The sequence below is a fragment of the Lampris incognitus genome, chromosome 17 (assembly GCF_029633865.1).
Source record: "Lampris incognitus isolate fLamInc1 chromosome 17, fLamInc1.hap2, whole genome shotgun sequence".
NCBI lineage: Eukaryota > Metazoa > Chordata > Actinopteri > Lampriformes > Lampridae > Lampris > Lampris incognitus.
The window spans coordinates 43140410-43163190 of NC_079227.1; the positions used below are offsets into that span (position 1 = coordinate 43140410).

General features: G+C 44.3%; 1 protein-coding gene across 1 annotated transcript in view; it reads left to right on the forward strand.

The window, feature by feature from the left end:
• Positions 1 to 22781, forward strand: part of ryr2a (ryanodine receptor 2a (cardiac)) — a 1161183-nt gene that overhangs the window by 224342 nt on the left and 914060 nt on the right. The window contains 3 exon segments of the mRNA XM_056296806.1: positions 4307 to 4410; positions 16416 to 16520; positions 17807 to 17981. Of these exon segments, the coding sequence (XP_056152781.1) occupies positions 4307 to 4410; positions 16416 to 16520; positions 17807 to 17981 (384 nt within the window).

Consider the following 22781-nt stretch of genomic DNA (forward strand, 5'->3'; position numbering starts at 1 on the left):
AAATAACCACTCATTACAACCGAGGCATGCAGAAGAGCATCTCTGAACGCACAACACGTCGAACCTTGAGGCAGATGGGCTACAGCAGCAGAAGACCACACCGGGTGCCACTCCTGTCAGCTAAGAACAGGAAACTGAGGCTACAGTTCGCACAGGCTCACCAAAATTGGACAATAGAAGATTGGAAAAACGTTGCCTGGTCTGATGAGTCTCGATTTCTGCTGCGACATTCGGATGGTAGGGTCAGAATTTGGCGTCAACAACATGAAAGCATGGATCCATCCTGCCTTGTATCAACAGTTCAGGCTGGTGGTGGTGGTGTAATCGTGTGGGGGATATTTTCTTGGCACACTTTGGGCCCCTTAGTACCAATTGAGCATCGTGTCAACGCCACAGCCTACCTGAGTATTGTTGCTGACCATGTCCATCCCTTTATGACCACAGTGTTCCCATCTTCTGATGGCTACTTCCAGCAGGATAACGCGCCATGTCATAAAGCTCGAATCATCTCAGACTGGTTTCTTGAACATGACAATGAGTTCACTGTACTCAAATGGCCTCCACAGTCACCAGATCTCAATCCAATAGAGCACCTTTGGGATGTGGTGGACCGGGAGATTCGCATCATGGATGTGCAGCCGACAAATCTGCAGCAACTGCGTGATGCTATCATGTCAATATGGACCAAACTCTCTGAGGAATGTTTCCAGTACCTTGTTGAATCTATGCCACGAAGGATTAAGGTAGTTCTGAAGGCAAAAGGGGGTCCAACCCGGTACTAGCAAGGTGTACCTAATAAAGTGGCCAGTGAGTGTACATCATAGCATTTATGTCTGCTCTTGGATTAGACACTTCAGTCATTGGGAGGGCATAGCAGCTTTGCAATCTTGTTCTTCAGGCAGTGGGGCTGAACGTTTCAGACCCCAGGCTTGGCTCTCCTTCTGGGATGGAGGATGTTGCCTAGGCTGTTATCTGCCTGGTATGGTGGTGGGGCAGTCACTAGGCTCTGTGCCATGGGCTCTGCTACTGCAGTCAGCTGTTCTCGGGCCTCTTGATATAGATGGGCGCGCTGCTCTCAGTCTAAGGCAGGTTGCTGCTGGTCTGAGGTGGGAAGGAGATCCAGGTCTTTCTGTGAAAGCTTAGGGCAGTGATTAATTGTCTATCATCCTCCTTGTATCTCTTTTCACTATTCTTTTTTTCTATTTCTTTTCTCTGCCTCCTCTTTCCACATCATAACTTTCCAATCTACTTTACCTTTCCTTTTTTTCTCTTTCATACTTTTCCATCTTATCCTGCAGTTTTTAAAACTGTTTACTAAAACTACCACTCTCAGGAAATCCATATTTATTCTCCCGCATTGGAAGATGTTTACAGGAGTCATAACTATTTTTTTCACACATCATTTTTGGTTACCTGGCGAGCCGGTGAGCATCTGGTGGCCGGGCCTTGGCCCATTAAAAATTACCCCACTCCTCTGAGCCGTCCCGGTCTCTGCTCCACCCCCTCTGCCAATCCGGGGAGGGCTGCAGACTACCACATGCCTCCTCTGATACATGTGGAGTCACCAGCCGCTTCTTTTCACCTGACAGTGAGAAGTTTCACCAGGGGGGACGTAGCGCATGGGAGGATCACGCTATTCCCCCCCAGTTCCCCCTCCCCCCCGAACAGGCGCCCCGACCGACCAAAGGAGGCGCTAGTGCAGCAACCAAGACATATACCCACATCCAGCTTCTCACCCGCAGACACGGCCAGTTGTATCTGTAGGGATGCCCGACCAAACAGGAGGTAACATGGGGATTCGAACCGACAATACCTGTGTTGGTAGGCAACGGAATAGACCGCCACGCCACCCGGACACCAAGCAAGTTATTTTAAAAAGCACAGTATCTCAAAGCCTATAAATAGCATCCCTTAGATTCTTACATTGTGATTGAAATCGGTACAATGTACATTTATATATTTTTAAGACGTGTGCATGTAGTGTATAACATGTAGTGTAAAATGTAGTGTAAAACATGTAGTGTAAAACATGTAGTGTAAAATGTAGTGTAAAACATGTAGTGTAAAACGTAGTGTAAAAGCATGTAGTGTAAAACATGCAGTGTAAAACATGTAGTGTAAAAACATGTAGTGTACAATATGTAGTGTAAAAACATGTAGTGTATAACATGTAGTGCAAAAACAGTGTAAAACATGTAGTGTAAAACATGTAATGTGAAACGTAGTGTATAACATGTAGTGTAAAACATGTAGTGTAAAACGTGTAGTGTAAAAACATGTAGTGTAAAACATGTAGTGCAAAAACAGTGTAAAACATGTAGTGTAAAACATGTAATGTGAAACGTAGTGTATAACATGTAGTGTAAAACATGTAGTGTAAAAACGTAGTGTAAAAACATGTAGTGTAAAACATGTAATGTGAAACGTAGTGTAAAACATGTAGTGTAAAAACGTAGTGTAAAAACAGGGCATAGCAGCAGTTTAACAGGTGTTGTGTAGAGTCACAGTTTTCAACTGACAGTGTGGCTTCCATTGGTGTGTATGTGGAAAATTAAAGTCATTTTCAAATATGTATAGTCAAAAACTGGAAATGGGGCCGCTTATATATCGACATAGTAAGTGAAAATGTGAATAGATGAACATTGTAATGTGTAATAAATGTGGGGTGTAAAAATCCAAGAAGTAAAAAAAGGCAAGAAAGAGATGAAACGTTTCAGCTGTTAGCAGCTGAACATTCTGTCACTCAAGAATATGGGCAAAAAAACAACAAAAAAACAAAACTTAAATTGTGGGGGGGGGAAAAAAGAAAAACCTGCACTTTAAAATGAATCGCTTGTGTGTTCTGATTTTGTTACTGTCCACAAGGGGGTGCCGCAGGACTCTGTATTAGGTCCCCTTTTATTAATTATTTACATCAATGATTTGGGTCTACATGTGTCAGATGCTAATTTGCATTTTTATGCTGATGATAGTTATTTATTGCTGTGGATCTACTCTTGTTCAGGCCATTGAATCCCTGCAGAAAGCCTCTGTAGCTGTCCAGCACTCATTATTTCAGCTGAAACTTTTTCTAAACGTTGATAAGTCTAAGCTTATGCTGTTTTCCAATTCTAGGAAGATATCGCTAATTAGCCCTTCAGTAACCATTTTAGAGGGAAATGAAATAGAGGTAGTCAATATGTACAAATACCTGGGTGACGACTCCCTCACTTTCAAGCCACATGTGGAGAATCTTGTGAAAAAGCTGAGGCTGACACTGGGTTTTTATTTTCGAAAAAAGTTGTTTTTCTTTAAATGTAAAAAAGCAACTTGTTGCTGCCACCTTTTGACCTGTGTTGGATTATGGAGATCTTTTGTATATGAATGCTTCTGCTCAATGTCTCCAAACGTTAGACACTGCCTACCATTCTTCTTTGAGATTCATTACTAATTGCAAATCATTGACACATTACTGTGAGTTGTGTACTCTGGTGGGATGGCCTGCTCTGGCCACCCGAAAGCTCAGTCATTGGTATACTTTTATATATATGGCAATCCTCGGTCTACTGCCTTGCTACATCTGTGATTTAATTGCACTGAGAAGTGCTGGCCCTTCTCTTGACTATGTGTTGCTTTCTGTTCCACATGCCCGACCTGAACTGGGTAAAAAGGCTTTTGTTCATTCTGCACCTTTAACCTGGAATATGTTGCAGAATGACTGGAAACCTGCAGAGTTCATCTCACTGAGCCGTTTCAAATCCAAATTGAGAGTACTTGAAGCTGATTTCACAACATGTACTTGTTTATTATAACCTGCTTGTAATTTACTTTTTTTCCTTTTTTTTTTTGGTCTTTTGTTTGTGTTTTCAAATGTGTAATTTTGCAACTGTGTGATTTTGTAACTGTGCTTTCTAATTGCTGCTGCCTATCTTGGCCAGGTCTCCCTTGAAAAAGAGGTTTGTAATCTCAACGGGATCCTCCTGGTTAAATAAAGTTTAAATATAATTAAAAAAAATAATAGCAAATTTCTCCTCAATGTTGAGTAAAAAATGTTGAAAAACGATGCAATAAAGTCTGGAGGATATTTTAGGTAGTAAATTGAAGAGATCATGAGTGTGCTTTACAAAAGCACCACACTAATAAATACAGATGTGTGATGGTAGCAGTGTGGTCTGTCTACAGTCAGTGAATAAATAGGTAGATTATGACATTTTGCTTTGTTAAGGGCAGCCACACCAGGACTAGACTTTCAAATGTATCTGTGCAGTGTTAATACGATGTTTTCTCCCCCTCCTACTGCTCTGCTCCCCTTTCCGTCTGTCTCCAGCAGCTAGATCTGACCTCAGCCACATGTCTGCAGAAAGGTTTCGCATTTTCCGAGCAGAGAAGACCTACAGTGTGACGGCAGGAAAGTGGTACTTTGAACTAGAGGTAAGGAGGTGACACAGCAGTGTTGCTCAAGATGAGGATGGAGATAATAATGTTAAGGTTGCTGTTGTGATGAAGACAACTGATGAAGACTTTGGTGATGATGGTTGTGTCATTGTGCTGCCATAAAATGCATTTGCAGATGCAAAGTGCCTGGAACTGTACATACCCTGGATGCTGTTTTTCCCGCCAGTGCTAAAAGGATAAACCCATAGGCACTTTCATATAGGTCTCTGATTGGTTCCTAAAGGAAAAACCACGGAATGAGAACGTGGTCATTCTGTGGAGTTTTTGTTTTACATTCAGCAATGAAAAGTTGAAAAAACAAAACAAAACGACAATTTTTCATCCGTAGCCTCAAAACAGAATGCTCAAACGTGATTGTAATAACCTCAAAGACTGAAATAGTGAGACCAAGGTAATGGGTAAACTAGGAATATGTTTACTTTGGTAACCGGCAGACTCGTACAGGGCATGATCTTACTCTTCGCTGGCCCAGAGTGTTCTGACTTCCTTACTAAGTAACGCTGTGCTCCACCTAGTGGTTGAACTGGAATATAACATTCCCTCCCACTTAAGATAAAACAAGTATTGTAAGCAAAACTCCAACAGTTTCTCTAAGCTAAAACAATAAAAGAAAAAGAAAAACTCTCACATGGCCTAAACCTTCTCTATCGCCTTCTGGTTGATTTAAATGAAATAGTCACCATTTACCATGCAATTCCCTAGCAATGATGCCACCTTAAACCAGGTATTTTCTCCAAATGTAATTAACAGGTAAGTATCTCCACAGATAGCTTAGGTAAATATCACCGGGTACGCATCATTTATTGTCTGTTCTACAGTACAAAGTCTTTTAGGTGGCTTGACAGCTTGTGAGTCTTTTTGTACATCGGACACTTTGAGTGGCATTACTTCCCCCTTTCACTTGTGCAGTAACTGGTGGCTGCCTCTGCGCACTGACCTGAGTTTCTGACTCAGAGCTTGGATTTCCTTCAGTGGGTTGTGGTTGCTCAGGGAGATCCACCGGTTGTGGTGACGCCATGACGGCAGTACCGGGAGCATGGGTAATTGGCTCCTCATCCAGCCCTTCTGCTGTCTCTTCACGCCTGGACAGGATCTGTTCCACATGTCGGCAGAGCACTCTGCCATCTCCCAGCATGACCTTATATGAGACAAGACCTATTTCTGACACAATGAATCCTGGGGCCCACCTCGGTCCGTGGCTGACATTCCTTGTCATGACAGCTTCTCCTGCCCCGAACCCGCTGTCCTTTGTATTTTTGTCATGCTGGTCTTTCTGTTTTCTTTGTCTGTTTTCTATTTTCCTGTCTAGGTCTGTGTGTAATACGTCCAGAGTGGAGCGCAGCTTTCTCCCCAACAGCATCTCAGCTAGGGAGAGACCTGTGGTGGGCTGAGGTGTTATCCTGTAGCTGAATAAGACCCGTGACACCTTAGCTGACAAGCTGCCCTCAGCACTTTTTTTTATCATCTCTTGAAACGTTTGAACAGCCTGCTCGGCCAGTCCATTTGACGATGTGTGGTAGGGAGCAGCCGTCACGTGCACTATTCCGTTTTTTTCTCATGAATTCTTTTGTTCCGGTACTAACAAAACATGTGGCATCGTCACTCCCCACCATTTCAGGGATGCCCTGGTTGCTGAAGCTCTGGTGCAGGCAGTCTATGGTAATGGTGGATGTGGCGCTGTTCACAGGATACACATCCATCCATTTGGAGTATGCATCCATGATTACGAGGAACATTTTCCTCATAAATGGTCCTGCATAATCCATATACAGTCTCCTCCATGGCTTGTCAGGCCACTCCCAAGGGTGGAGAGGAGCAGCTGCTGGTGCCTTTCTGTGTGCCAGACATGTGCTGCATGTTTTGACTAGGTTTTCTATGTCCGCATCTAGCTTTGGCCACCATATATAACTCTGTGCCAGGGCTTTCATCCGAGAGACCCCGGGATGGCTTTGATGAAGCTGCTCTAAGACCATGTGTCTGGCTGGCTGTGGAATAATCACTCGTGCTCCCCACAACACGCACCCATCCTGAACGCTGAGTTCAGCCCCTCTCACCTTGTAAGGTGCAAAGTCCCCCTCTGTTTGATGTGGCCGACCCTTTACCATATATTCACGTACTCCGGCTAGTACTGGATCTTTACTTGTCGGTGCCTTTACCTGTTCGGCTGTCACTGGTGTTGTGTCCATTTCCTCAAACATCAGCACCCTGTCCTCCGGCGCTGTGGTGATGGGCATGTGCTGGAGGGGCAGTCAGCTTAAAGCGTCTGCGTTGCCGTGGTCTTTCCCCGCCTTGTAGACAATGGCATATTCATATGCCCTCAAGGTCACTGCCCACCTCTGTACTGGTGGTGACACCATGTGTGGACCTGCCTTTACTTCACTGAACAGGGAGAGCAGTGGTTTATGGTCTGTGCAAATGGGGAACTTACGACCATAGATGTATTTGTGGAACTTCTGCACCCCAAACATTACTGCTAAACCCTCTTTGTCCAATTGGGAGTAATTCCTTTCCGTCGGTGTCTGAGTTCTGGACATACTAAACCCTATCAGTCTCTTTGTTCCATCTCTCATTTTGTGAGACAGCACCGCCCCGACCCCGTAGGGTGATGCATCACATGAGAGGATGGGCTCTTTCTTTCTGTCGTAGTGCACTAGCAACCTGGATGACTGCATGAGTTTCTTTGACCGTTCAAATGCATCCTCCTGGTCTTTTCCCCATTCCCAGCGTGCGTCTTTTCTCAGGAGTGAGTGGAATGGTGCTAACGCCGTTGACAAGTTGGGCAGAAACCTGTTGTAATAGTTCAGCAGTCCCAGGTATGCCCTCAACTCTGTCACATTAGTTGGTGCCGGTGCTTCCTGGATTGCTTCTACTTTGTTTTTTAGTGGGTGGAGTCCTGTTGCATCCACCCTGTGACCCAGGAATTCGGCCTCTGTTCCCATGGAGCAGCATTTGGTCCTCTTTAGACGCAGGCCTGCAGCATCCAGTCTGCGCAGCACTTCTGCCATCGTCTCCAGGTGTTGTTGATCATTGCAGCCTGTCAGGAGGATATCATCTAAATACACTGCCACATTTGAAACCCCCTGAAGCACTGATTCCATAGTTCATTGCAAGATAACTGGGCTGGACGACACTCTGAAAGGTAAGCGTGTGTATGTAAACAGCCCCTTGTGTATGTCTATGGTCACCAGCTTCTTTGCTTCCTCATCTAATGGAATTTGTAAGTATGCATGGCTCATGTCTAGCTTTGTGAACTTCTTTCCTCCTGCCAGATTTGCAAAGAGATCCTCCGTCTTTGGGATTGGGTATTGCTCTAGCTTGGATACCCTATTCACCGTCAGTTTATAATCGCCACATATTCGGGTTGAGTTGTCGGGTTTCTGTACAGGCACTATGGGCGCTGCGAATTCTGCATATTTGACTGGCTCAATGATTTTCTCTTTTTTTATATAAATTTATTTCTGATTTTTCTCTTTTTCTCCCAATTTAGTGGCCTGTCGCTCCCTATTTTAGTTCAAACACCCACCCTTGTACTGCATGCGTTCGCCAACTGCATCTCTCCGGCTGGCAGTCTCAAAGGAGACTGCCTTGCCACCTCCGTGACAAGGCGACTCCAGGCCGAACCACTGCTTTTTCCGACACACACAGAGATGCATTCATGTGACGAACACAAGCCGACTCCGACCCCCTCCCGAAGACAGCGTTGCCAATTATTGCTGCTTCATCGAGTCCGGCCATAGTCGGATCTGACGAGACCAAGGCGCGAACCCCCGGTCCCCAGTGGGCAACTGCATCGACACAAAGCCGATGCTTAGACCGCTACACCACCGTGGACTCAATGATTTTGTCTTTTAACAGCCGGTCTAACTCTGCTTCCACTCTCAGTTTCATGGCATATGGCACAGGTCTTGGTTTGAAAAATCTTGGTGTCGCATCTTTGTCTACATGGATCTTAGCTGGGGGGATCTTAAATGTACCGAGTTCCTCCTTGAACACATCCTCATGTCTCACCAGCACCTCCTGTAATGTCAACTGGTTCCCTTCCCCGACCTGATTTACTGCCACCCTCCAGTCTATATTCAGGTCTTTTATCCAGCCCCTGCCTAACAGGTTTGGTCCTGTGCCTGAGACTACAGCGACTGGAAGCTGTGTTACACTCCTGTGTTGTACAGTGACTCTGGCAACCCCTAACACCTCTACTCTGGCTCCTGCGTAAGTTTTGAGCTTCAGGGAACATTTCTCTAATTCTGGAACTTTTGCATTGTTGTCCCATATCTTTGAGTATTCTGACCTTGTCATTAACGTTACACTGCACCCCGTGTCAACCTCAAAATTTACCTTTGATTTATTCAACTGCAGCTGTAATGTGATGGGGGGCTCTTTTTGTATTTTCTCTGAAACACTGAACATTGTGAACACTTCGTCCTCTTCTTCTGCTTCCCCTGTGTCAGCTTGTCCGCTGATGTGATGTGCTCCATGACTCATCCTTACTCCCTTTTTGGTTCCCCCCTTCCCTTTGAACTTGTGTTTCTCTGGGGGTGAGGTAGCCCGACACGCCCTCCTTATGTGCCCTTGTTTTCCGCAACTATGACACTTTTCATTTGCAAAGCGACACTCACTTGCCATGTGGTTTCCCCTGCATCTGTAATACTGCCGCCGTTGTTCGTCCCTGGAACTACGCATGTTTACTTTGTGCACACTCATCTGGGCTGACCCTTGTTTCCCTCTTCCATCAGCACTAGTGTCTACACATTTCCCTTGCAACTCATTGACATCCTTCTTTGCAGTCTCAATGGCTCGAGCAAGGGTCAATGCTTACTCAAAGGTAAGCTCAGTTTCGAATAATAATCTACACTGGATGCGGTCATCATTCACTCCACAGACCAGCATATCCTGTCACGTATCTGGAAAGACCCAAAAGCAGACGGGACAACCAGGTAAGGAAGAAATCAAGTCTTTATAGAAGTGGCAGATCCCAGGAATAGAGCAGGAGTTGGCTCAGTGGCCGGGAGACTGGCAGGCTGAAATCCCGAAGAGCAGAGAGCAAAAAAATCAGACAGGCAGGTAAATGCAAAAACCATGAAGTTCAGAGAATGCAGGCTAGGACTGGGACTGGACGTGCAATAACCTTTAGGCAACAACCCATGAATGGCTACGTTCCAGCAAAGCCTGGTCCACAGTGGAGGCTTCTTAAAGGTGAGGGTGATGCTTGATGGCCAGCAGTTGTGTTGATTGAAACCATGGACAGGTGTGCCAGAGTGAAGGAGGAGGAGGAGTGAGCAGGCATCAAGGGAGAGGGGTTGTGACATATCCCTTAGCATTTGCGTCAGCTCAGGATTGCAATTACGGGGACAATCTAACTTGCGCAACACCGTCCACAAAAGAGCCATTGACATCAATAGCTCTGATAACGACTCCAAAGAGGCTAAATATCTGAGTTTCATCACCAGCCAGTCAGACTAGCTTGGTCTAGTCAGAAAGGCACGAACTGAGGAAGCCTCTTGGATTAGAGGCGAAACGTTTTCACGGATATATACCAGTCCAGTTGCACTTGATTCAAATCCTTTGGATAACTATGACCTGGATGAATGAGAACATTCACAGATACCGTTCATAAGTGACTCACCCTTGTGCCTGTTCCTTGAATTAAATTTAAACCGCTGCACGATCTCTGATGGCCTGGGGTTGAAATGTGCTTTCAGTAAGTCCACAATGTCCTGGAACGATTTCCCCCCTGGCAACACCGGACTGAGGAGATTTCTCGTCAGACTGTAAGTTTGGGCACCCATGGAACTGAGCAAAATGGGCTTTTAGATGGCTCATCGGTAATCTTATTAGCAGTAAAAAAAATGTCCCAAGATTTCCACATATTCCTCCTATGACTGCGACTCACTCTCAAAAGCAGCGATCGTTCCCGACGTCGCCATGTCCGAATCAGGAAGCGGTAGCCACGCGCTAGCTAGCCAACTTCACTCGGTGCTAAAACGTCCAGGAACACCGAATATTCTTGTTTTTCTAGGATTCCGTTTACCTCGTCACCAGATGTAGTAACCTCAAAGAATGAAATAGTGAGATTGTAATGTAACATGTTTAGTAATGTTTCTGGTGTTGCTTTTTGATATTTATTCTAGTCACAAGGGGGCGCTCTAGGGGGGCGCTCTAAGTTAAGTGTTAAGCCCGGAAGTAGGAGAGCAAGGGAGGTGTGTTAGTATGCCATGGCTAGTGGATACACCAGCTCTATCTCTCGGGTAAGGGTGGCCTAATGAATGCCTTATCCCGTGGACGCTCTGGCCGTGACCGGTTACGGCGAGTCTGGGATACGAACCTCCCAGCCACGTGACGAGCGGACTGCAAGAACGGCGGTTTATTCCGCTCGGCCACCAGAGCGACTAATCCAGAGCTATTTGGACATGGATTAAAAACTTAGAACACCCTGCAGCGTGGAAACAAATTGAACAGTCTCATACAACAGAAGTGCTGTTAAGTAATCCATTTATTTACTCCTATCACAATCAGAAAAGTGTAAGTCAAACTCCAATAATAAAATATCCATCCATTATCCAAACCGCTTATCTGAAGTCGGGTCGCAGGGATGCTGGAGCCTATCCTGGCAGTCATTGGGTGGCAGGCAGGGAGACACCATGGACAGGCCGCCAGAATAAATCTAAAATGTGTCATGAATTTAGAGTAAAGTTTCAACGTGTCCGCACAATATACAGATCTACCCCATTCCATTTTAACCCTGTTTTACCAGGGGCATTGAGAGATGGCACTACTAGAGACTGGTATAACAGAGGGTATGTACATTTGGACATCTATATGAGCATAATAGTCTGAAATCATTTGAACAATTGAGATCCTATTTTGGTCTTCCTTCAGCACACTTTTTAAATACCTACAAGTTAGAGATTATATTAGAGTACAGCAGGGTGGGAAATTTGCCCCTTTAGAGGATCTACAGATAGATATTATGATGCAAGAAAAACATAATTCTAAAGGTTTTCTACCCTGTGCCTGTAACAGACTCATGGGCCTTACAGAAAGTAGTTATTGATGCAGAGGTTAAATGGGAAATGGACATTGACGATACTTTCGAGGACTCTGACTGGAATCTGGTTTGTGAGAGCTCTCAATCCTTTTCCTATAATAGCTTTCAATCATTTTCCTACAACAGTCAACATAAATTCCTACAGTTTAACCTTATACACAGGGTTTACACTTCAACGTCTCTATAAAATATGTAAGTAGTAGCTACTCAGAATATTGCCCTAGATGTAAGACTGAAACAGGGACTCTTTTACATATGTTCTGGACATGTAGATTTCTGGAGCAATCCTGGAGATCCATCTTGGACATCGTAAAAGGAATTGTGTGGGTGGAGATCCCAACCAACCCGAGACTGACACTACTTGGGGACTTCGCAGTTTTACCACTCAATATGAGGGGCAACATTCGCTTTATCAGACTAGCCCTAATTGGAGCTAATAAATATATAGCCATTTGCTGGAGAAGTGAGGAGCCCCCTAGTGTATCTTTGTGGCTTAAAGAGCTTTCATCATACTTACCTTGAGAAAAGATTGTGTAATCTAGAAACAAAACACAAAACAAAACAAAAAAAACACAATTTTTTGATAAATGCTGAGGAGGCTTTGTAATCTTTTTACAAAATAGAACTTCTTTTAATTATGATGTCATGTCCATGGTCAGACTTGAAACTACACTGCAGTGCTCTGCGGGGGTCTTGGGTGCTCCCTGGGGCTGCTGGCTGTGCTTGGGATGGCTTGGGTTGTTGGGGGCAGGGTGCGCAGCTGTTCTCTGGAGCCCGGTTTTGGGGGCATCTTGTGGGGATGGGACTGGGTTTGTCCCTGTGGGTGTCTCTGGGGTTGGGCTTTCGGGGGTAGTTGCGCTCTCTGCCTCTTTTGGGTCCAGATGGTCCTAGGCATTTGCAGGCTCTGGTGGGTGCCTAGGGCTTTTGTTTGGTTCTGTAAACTACTCTAAGTTTGGGTAAGCCACAAAGGGGCTAAGTACACTGCAACATTATGTAAGAGAACACTATTCTGCATGTATTAACCTGTTAGTATGTCTATCTCTTGTACTTTTTCTTTTGTTCTTTGTTCTTTTTTTTTCTTTCTTTCTTTTTTATGGACATTTTGGAAGGGGCGGGGGAGGAATTGATGTTTGGTGCTATTTGTAAAATGAGGTTTAACGCCCATATGAGTAGCTTCAGAAATGAACATACAAGAAATGCGATGGCCTTGAGCTACCACATTTGGTCATTGGTAGACAAGAATGTCAGTTACTCTGTTTCATGGAAAATCCTTACATATACATACATATACATACATATGCATACATACACACACACACACACACACACACACACACACACACACACACACACACACACACACACACACACACACACACACACACACACACACACACACACACATATATACAGTGCATCCGGAAAGTATTCACACCCCTTCACTTTCCCCACATTTTGTTATGTTACAGCCTTATTCCAAAAGGGATTAAATTCCTTTTTTTCCTCATCAATCTACACACAATACCCCATAATGACAAAGTCAAAAAGGTTTTGTAGAAATGTTTGCAAATGTATTAAAAATAAAAAACTGAAATATTGCATGTACATAAGTATTCACACCCTTTACTCAGTAGTTGGTTGAGGCACCCTTGGCAGCGATTACAGCCTCAAGTCTTCTTGGGTATGTAGCTACAAGCTTGGCACACCTATATTTGGGGTATTTCTCCCATTCTTCTCTGCAGATCCTCTCGAGCTCTGTAAGGTTAGATGGGGAGCGTCGCTGCACAGCTATTTTCAGGTCTTTCCAGAGATGTTCAATGGGGTTCAAGTCTGGGCTCTGGCTGGGCCACTCAAGGACATTCACAGACTTGTCCCGAAGCCACTCCTTCGTTGTCTTGGCTGTGTGCTTAGGGTCGCTGTCGTGTTGAAAGGTAAACCTTCGCCCCAGTCTGAGGTCCTGAGCACTCTGGAGCAGGTTTTCATCAAGGATCTCTCTGTACTTTGCTCCATTCATCTTTCTCTCGATCCTGACTAGTCTCCCAGTTCCTGCCGCTGAAAAACATCCCCACAGCATGATGCTGCCACCACCATGCTTCACTGTAGGGATGGTATTAGCAAGGTAATGAGAGGTGTCTCGTTTCCTCCAGACGTGACGTTTGGCATTCAGGCCAAAGAGTTCAATCTTGGTTTCATCAGACCAGAGAATCTTTTTTCTCATGGTCTGAGAGTCCTTTAGGTGCTTTCTGGCAAACTACAAGCGGGCTGTCATGTGCCTTTTACTGAGCAGAGGCTTCCCTCTGGCCACTCTACCATAAAGGCCTGATTGGTGGAGTGCTGCAGAGATGGTTGTCCTTCTGGAAGGTTCTCCCATCTCCACAGAGGAACGGTGGAGCTCTGTCAGAGTGACCATCGGGTTCTTGGTCACCTCCCTGACCAAGGCCCTTCTCCCCCAATTGCTCAGTTTGGCTGGGTGGCCAGCTCTAGGAAGAGTATTGGTGGATCCAAACTTCTTCCATTTACGGATGATGGAGACCACTGTGCTCTTCGGTACCTTCAAAGCTGTAGAACATTTTTTGTACCCTTCCCCAGATCTGTGCCTCAATACAATCCTGTCTCAGAGGTCCACAGACAATTCCTTTGACTTCATGGCTTGGTTTCTGCTCTGACATGCACTGTCAACAGTGGGACCTTATATTGACAGGTGTGTGCCTTTCCAAATCCTGTCCGATCAATCGAATTTACTACAGGTGGACTCCAATCAAGATGTAGAAACATCTCAAGAATGATCAGTGGAAACAGGATGAACCTGAGCTCAATTTTGAGTGTCATAGCAAAGGGTGTCAATACTTATGTACATGCAATATTTCCGTTTTTTATTTTTAATACATTTGCAAATTTTTCTACAAAACCTTTTTCGCTTTGTCATTATGGGGTATTGTGTGTAGATTGATGAGAAAAAAAAGGAATTTAATCCATTTTGGAATAAGGCTGTAACATAACAACATGTGGGGAAAGTGAAGGGGTGTGAATCCTTTCCGGATGCACTGTATATGTGTGTGTGTGTGTGTGTGTGTGTGTGTGTGTGTATGTATATATGTATATATATATACGTATATGTGTGTGTGTGTGTGTGTGTGTGTGTGTGTGTGTATATATATGGTACTCATCAGTGTTATGTCTTTCTGTTCTGGTAGTGCATATGTACTCATCAGTGTTATGTCTTTCTGTTCTGGTAGTGCTTATGTACTCATCAGTGTTATGTCTTTCTGTTCTGGTAGTGCATATGTACTCATCAGTGTTATGTCTTTCTGTTCTGGTTGTGCCTATGTACTCATCAGTGTTATGTCTTTCTGTTCTGGTAGTGCATATGTACTCATCAGTGTTATAAATAAGTGGTTTATTCTCCTGGGCCCTTGGGTTAATATGAAGCTCAGAAAGACTGCTTTAGTGCTTGGGTGTGAGACTGAGAGAACAAGCTGGAACACACCCTGAAAATCAATTTAAGGACATGATTTCCCTCCTTTTTCTGATTATACTTGTTTTTAACTGTTTGTATTTTTTAAAACTGACTAATCGCATCATTTTAAAAATGTATTTGTAAGAGAATATATGCGGAGAGGTGATGATTAGCGAGCAGCAGTATGGTTTCATGCCAGGGACGAGCACCACAGATGTGATGTTTGCTTTGAGAATGTTGATGGAGAAGTATAGAGAAGGCCAGAAGGAGTTACATTGTGTCTTTGTAGATTTAGAGAAAGCATATGACGGTGCCGAGAGAGGAGGTGTGGTATTGTATGAGGAAGTGGGGAGTGGCAGAGAAGTATGTAGGAGTGGTGCAGGATATGTATGATGGCAGTGTGACAGTGGTGAGGTGTGTGGTTGGAATGACAGATGGGTTCAAGGTGGAGGTGGGATTACATCAAGGATCGGCTCTGAGCCCTTTCTTGTGTGCAATGGTGATGGACAGGTTGACGGATGAGATCAGGCAGGAGTCTCCGTAGACTATGATGTTTGTGGATGACATTGTGATCTGTAGCGAGAGTAGGGTGCAGCTGGAGGAGAGTCTGGAGAGGTGGAGGTATGCACTGGAGAGAAGAGGAATGAAAGTCAGTAGGAGCAAGATGGAATACCTATGCGTGAATGAGAGGGAGGACAGCGGAATGGTCAGGATGCAAGGAGTAGAGGTGACGAAGGCATATGAGTTTAAATACTTCAGGTCAACTGTCCAAAGTAACGGGGAGTGCAGTAGAGAGGTGAAGAAGGGAGTGCAGCCAGGGTGGAGTGGGTGGAGAAGAGTGTCAGGAGTGATTTGTGACAGAAGGGTACCAGCAAGAGTTAAAGGGAAGCTTTACAAGATGGTTGTGAAACCAGCTATGTTGTATGGTTTGGAGACAGTGGCACTGATGAAAAGACAGGAGGTGGAGGTGTAAGAGTTGAAGATGCTAAGATTTTCATTGGGAGTGATGAAGAAGGACAGGATTAGGAACGAGTATATCAGAGGGACAGCTCAGGTTGGACGGTTTGGAGACAAAGCAAGAGAGGCAAGATTGAGATGGCTTGGACATGTGTGGAGGAGAGATGCTGGGTATACTGGGAGAAGGATGCTGAATATGGAGCTGCCAGGGAAAGGAAAAGAGGAAGGCCAAAGAGGAGGGTTATGGATGTGGTGAGGGAGGACATGCAGGTGGCTGGTGTGATAGAGGAAGATGCAGAGGACAGGAAGAAATTGAAACAGATGATCCGCTGTGCTGACCCCTAACGGGAGCAGCTGAAAGTAGTAGTAGAGATTTGTAAGAGAATATATGCCCTCACAATAAGTTGAGCCACTTGGCGTGGGGTTAAAGAATCCACAACTGTCATAGGTTGACATTTAAAAACCTACCTCTTCTTTTCTGCGCTTTTCCATCTTCTTTTTTTTTTTCATTTCCATTCTTAGGTGTTGACAGCAGGTGAGATGAGGGTAGGCTGGGCCAGACCAGGGTGTCTACCAGACCAAGACCTGGGATCTGATGAACAAGCCTTTGTCTTTGATGGCTTTAAGGTAACTTTTTTGTCTTCTATACAGTTGCAGCCATACAACATTTCAAAACCTCTAATCCGCTGCAATCTATTTAACCACAATGTTATTTTAATAGTGCATCACTGTGTAAATAGTCTGTACAAGCAGTACATATATTTCCATCTGTCATTTTATTTATTACATTGTTTATTACATTTATTATTTATTACATGTATTTTGATCTGTTCACGTGTCAGTCAGTGTTGGCAGAAGGTTGGTCAGGTGTGTGAGGCTGTTCCTACATTTACTTCTAAGTATGTAGCTAATGCAGAATAACAGAATGCATGTTAGAAAAATGTGTCTCAGGAGCACCAGCATACTATACCAAGCAGTTACCAGTATAACTGGTAACTGCCCACCCAGATGTCACACAATTATTTATAATTTCATCAAATAGTTTAGCAATTATATTAAAGCTGTACTAATTATTTAATCAGTTTATAGTTTCCCGCTGTAATGAAGCCAGTATGAAGCCAAAAGTGTGACTCCCTACACCCAAAGTCTTATTTCTGAACCTTTTTCAAAGATGACAAAAGGGTGCAGCACTGATCCTGAGGGTGATGAATTGGCTTTTTACAAAAGCATTTCCTAATTTCTTTGTGTGACAATATGAAACTTTATAATACGTAATGTGATGTCACCAAAGGAAAGTGTGCAGAATGCAGGACCAGCTATGGTACAAGATATGCAGTATGCAGGACCAGCTATGGTACAAGATGTGCAGAATGCAGGGCCAGCTATGGTACAAGATATGGAGAATGCAGGGCCAGCTATGGTACAATATGTGCAGAATGCAGGGCCAGCTATGGTACAAGATGTGCAGAATGCAGGACCAGCTATGGCACAAGATATGGAGAATGCAGGGCCAGCTATTATACAAGATGTGGAGAATGCAGGGCCAGCTATGGTACAAGATGTAGAGAATGCAGGGCCAGCTATGGTACAAGATATGGAGAATGCAGGGCCAGCTATGGTACAAGATGTGCAGAATGCAGGACCAGCTATGGTACAAGATGTGCAGAATGCAAGACCAGCTATGGTACAAGATGTGCAGAATGCAGGGCCAGCTATGGTACAAGATGTGCAGAATGCAGGGCCAGCTATGGTACAGCTTCCCAAGAGAAGGTGGAGGAGATGCAGTATCATGCTCATTGACACTTATTTATGGCAGATCGATGTTGAGAGGGCAGTCTTCCTACTGACTACCTTACTAAGTTAAGATATGATGAATGTATACCAATATATCTTGCTCCTGTATTCTTTCTTAGGCTCAGCGTTGGCACCAGGGAAATGAACACTTTGGCCGGTCATGGCAGGCAGGTGACGTGGTTGGATGCATGGTGGATCTGAAAGAGCACACCATGATGTTCACGCTTAATGGAGAGATGCTGCTCGATGACTCAGGCTCTGAGCTTGCATTCAAGGACTTCGAAGTCAATGAAGGTTGGTAGTGTCTCGTGTATGCTACACATAAATCGGGCTTTATACACAACCACAGACATACATATACAGGTGTTTGTGTGTGCATACGTAATCATTAATTTTCTAAACCTGATTAATGCAATTCAGCGTAATGTGGGGCTGCTGGTGTAGACTTCTACACCAGCAGACCTGAACAGGACGGGTCATATGTACATCACAGAGCCATAACACATGCCATCCATACACATGGATAATTAGGAGTCTCCAATTCACCTTACATGCATGTTTGTACGATGGGAGGAAACCAGAATCTCCGAGGCAATCCCATGCAAACACAAGGACATGCAAACTTTACACAGGGGGGCACACACACACAAAAATATATTAAAGTGCTTTCTATAGCTCATTCATGCCAGTTTCATACCAATTTTCAACACACATTTGAAATAACTGATGAAGTAAATTAATTTGCAAAAAACACATACTCACCACATGCAATTAAAACATAATGTAACGTGCACGGATAAATACACTCGCTAGCCCTTGGCTAACAGGTCGGACCCTTTAGTCGACTGGTTAACGTAGTCGCCCATGTTGCGGAAGAGATGGGTTTGCATCCCGGCTTCGGCGGTTCACAGCTGCCTCCTGAATTCGCTACACTGGTGTCAGAAGTGGGATGGTGAGACCATGAGGCCATCGGAAGCGTATGCACCCAGAGGCGTGAGGGAGCTAGCACGGAGACACGCTTTCGAAAGGAGGGGGGTGGTGTAATGGTCACGAATGACTAGACTCGCTAGCCCTTGGTTAAGGGGTCGGACCCTTAAGTCGACTGGTTAGCGTAGTTGCCCGTGGTGCGGGAGACCCAGGTTTGCGTCCCGGCTGTGGCAGTTCACGGCTGCCCCCCAAATTTGCTACAATATTCTTAACATTTTCCTTGACCATGAAGCAACACAGTTGAAAGTTTGGCAGTTTGACACCACAAAACTTGCCAACACACAGACACCGTCATATATCTTGCACAAGTAGGACAACATATCAGCCACCCTCCATGCTGGAGGACATCAAAATTAACTGATTCTCATCAGACTTTCCTCCTTTTTGGACAGAGCTGCAGACCTTTATATTCTTCTTTTAAATCGGACTGTATTGTGGCAATTACTTAATTCCACTCTGACAATAAATGAGGAGCAATACAAAATATTTTACAGTATTGTTACACCTAAATAATGCCTGTGAGCATGGCACACAAAGCATTGATCATCATCGGTGGTCACTCGGAGTTGAGTATGACCGTCCTCCCTCTGGGTCCCTCCCTTGTTGCATCGTGCTTCATCTGGAACCTCCCCCTTGACCTATCCATCTGTGGTGACCCTGCCAGGAGCCAAGCGCCGGACGGCATAGCTCTTGGGATCATTGGTACAACGCAAGCTTCTTCACCACAGCAAGGTGGCGATCCACCTTCCCCTAAGAGCGCTCCCCCTTTACAGTAAGCAGGTGTGCACCCATGTGGGGTGCCTATAGGACAGGTGTTTATTCTTCTATTTTTTTCTCACATTTTCCAGCTCACATCTCACCAAGGCCATTTCTTTGATTACTGTGTACAGACTCTGCTGCACTCAGTGAGTGTCTTATACATTTATTTGTATGCATGTACAAAATAACTAATAAAGAGTATTCTGTTCTATTCCTTCATCAGCTAACAGTTAACAGTAGGCCTTTATTTGTTCACATGGAGAAGACACTTTATATAACCTTTGTTCTGTTGCATATGAACTTTAAGCATCTATCTAAGCGATAAACAGTGGTGCTTGAAAGTTTGTCAGCCCTTTAGAATGTTCTATATTTCTGCATAAATATGACCTAAAACAACATCAGATTTTCACACAAGTCCCAAAAGTAGATAAAGAGAACCCAATTAAACAAATGAGACAAAAATATTGTACTTGGTCATTTATTTATTGAGGAAAATGATCCAGTATTACATATCTGTGAGTGGCAAAAGTATGTGAACCTTTGCTTTCAGTACCTGGTGTGCCCCCCCAGCAATAATTGCAACTAAACGTTTCTGATAACTGTTGGTCAGTCCTGCACATTGGCTTGGAGGAATTTTAGCCCATTGTTCTGTACAGAACAGTTTCAACTCTGGGATGTTGGTGGGTTTCCTTACATGATCTGCTCACTTCAGGTCCTTCCACAACATTTTGATTGTATTAAGGTCAGGACTTTGACTTGACCATTCCAAAACATTAACTTTATTCTTCTTTACCGTTCTTTGGTAGAACGACTTGTGTGCTTAGGGTCGTTGTCTTGCTGCATGACCCACGTTCTCTTGAGATTCAGTTCACGGACAGATGTTCTGACATTTTCCTTAAGAATTCGCTGGTATAATTCAGAATGCATTGTTCCATCAATGATGGCAAGCCATCCTGACCCAGATGCAGCAAAACAGGCCCAAATCATGATACTACCACCACCATGTTTCACAGATGGGATAAGGTTCTTATGCTGGAATGCAGTGTTTCCCTTTCTCCAAACATTTAAACCAAAAAGTTCTATTTTGGTCTCATCCGTCCACAAAACATTTTTTCCACATGATCTTTAGCAAACTGCAGACGGGCAGCAATGTTCTTTTTGGAGAGCAGTGGCTTTCTCCTTGCAACTCTGCCATGCACACCATTGTTGTTCAGTGTTCTCCTGATGGTGGACTCATGAACATTAACATTAGCCAATGTGAGAGAGACCTTTAGTTGCTTAGAAGTTGCCCTGGGTTCCTTTGTGACCTGGTCGACTATTACACGCCTTGCTCTTGGAGTGATCTTTGATGGTCGACCACTCCTGGGGAGGGTAACAATGGTCTTGAATTTCATCCATTTGTAAACAATCTGTCTGACTGTGGATTGGTGGATTCCAAACTCGTTAGAGATGGTTTTGTGACCTTTTCCAGCCTGATGAGCATCAACAACACTTTTTCTGAGGTCCTCAGAAATCTCCTTTGTGCTTGCAATGATACACTTCCACAAACATGTGTTGTGAAGATCAGACTTTGATAGATCCCTGTTCTTTAAATAAAACAGGGTGCCCACTCACACCTGATTGTCATCCCATTGATTGAAAACACCAGACTCTAATTTGACCTTCAAATTAACTGCTAATCCTAGAGGTTCACATACTCTTGCCACTCACAGATATATAATATTGGATCATTTTCCTCAATAAATAAATGACCAAGTATAACATTTTTGTCTCATTTGTTTAATTGGGTTCTCTTTATCTACTTTTAGGACTTGTGTGAAAATCTTTTAGGTCATATTTATGCAGAAATATAGAAAATTCTAAAGGATTCAAGCACCACTGTAGACTAAAGTTTAATCATGGTATAGGTCATACGTGGTCAAAGATTAAAGTAAGCAAACATCATATATGATTAAATGGCAAATAAATTGCATTCACAAGGTCATAAGCTCATATGTATGGGAGGAATTATTTGTCACAGTTGGCAAATGTGTAATGGATTAAATAGAAATAGAAATAGAAAAAGATAGAAAAATATACCAAACCACAAATCTACGTTAATATTGCTAAATGCAAATAAACATAAACAAATTATATCGTTCATCCACAAATGAATGACACAATCCACAAATCTGTATTAAGGTTGTTCAATGCAAAGAAGCAGAAACATAAATATATATCAAATCCACATAATAATGATGTTTAACTTCCCAGAAAGATGAATCGATTGATCTGGACCCAACGTTTAGTGGGAGAAACATTTCATCACTTATCTAATTGACTTTGTCAGTCTCAGCTGACTGCAGGTATCCCCAACCATTCAAACCAGTGTTTCTTCCTATCAGTGATGTGCACATCACATCCTCATCCTGGAAAGAGTGGCCACTGTCCTGTAGATGGGTGTAGACTGCATGTCCTAATCTCTCTCCCTCTCTTCACCCCCCTCAGCCCCTCCCCCTACCCACATGGTTTCCAACCGTAGACACCTCCGCTCTCTCTCCGCCACTGATCTTTCTTCCTCTGTTACCTCTATCCTCCCTACACCTGAATCATTCTCTCTCCTACCCCCTGACACTGCTACTGATCTTCTTCTCTCTACCCTCTCCTCTTCTCTGGACAATATCTGTCCCTTCACCTCCAGGCCTGCACGCCCAACTCCACCTGCCCCTTGGCTGTCCGACTCAGTACATACTGACAGACGGAGCCTGAGAGTGGCAGAGCGCAAATGTAGAAAAGGCCAACTCCCAGAGGAACTTCTCAACGTCCAATCTCTTCTTTCCACTTTGTCCTCCTCCCTTTCTGCTGCTAAGGCTGCCTTCTGTCGCTCTAAAATCATATCCTCTGCCTCTAATCATAAGAAACTCTTTGAAACCTTCTCTACACTTCTTCAACCCCAACCTCCTCCTCCTACATCCTCCCTTCTCCCTGATGACTTCGCTAACTTCTTTGACAAGAAGGTAAACGACATAAGATCCTCCTTTTCTCACCACCTGGTTAGTGCTGCTTGCACTATCCTACCCTCTGCACCCTCCCTCACCTCGCTCCCCTCTCCCCCGACGAGGTCCTCAACCTCATCACATCCAGTCGCCCCACCACATGCTCGCTTGACCCGGTCCCCTCCCCTCTTCTTCAGTTTATAGCACCTGAACTCCTTCCCTTTCTAACCCACCTCATCAACACCTCCCTCCAGGCAGGATGCTTTCCATCTGCCTTCAAGACTGCTAGAGTCACCCCCCTTCTCAAGAAACCGTCACTTAACCCATCTGACATCAAAAACTACATACCGGTTTCCCTTCTACTCTTTCTATC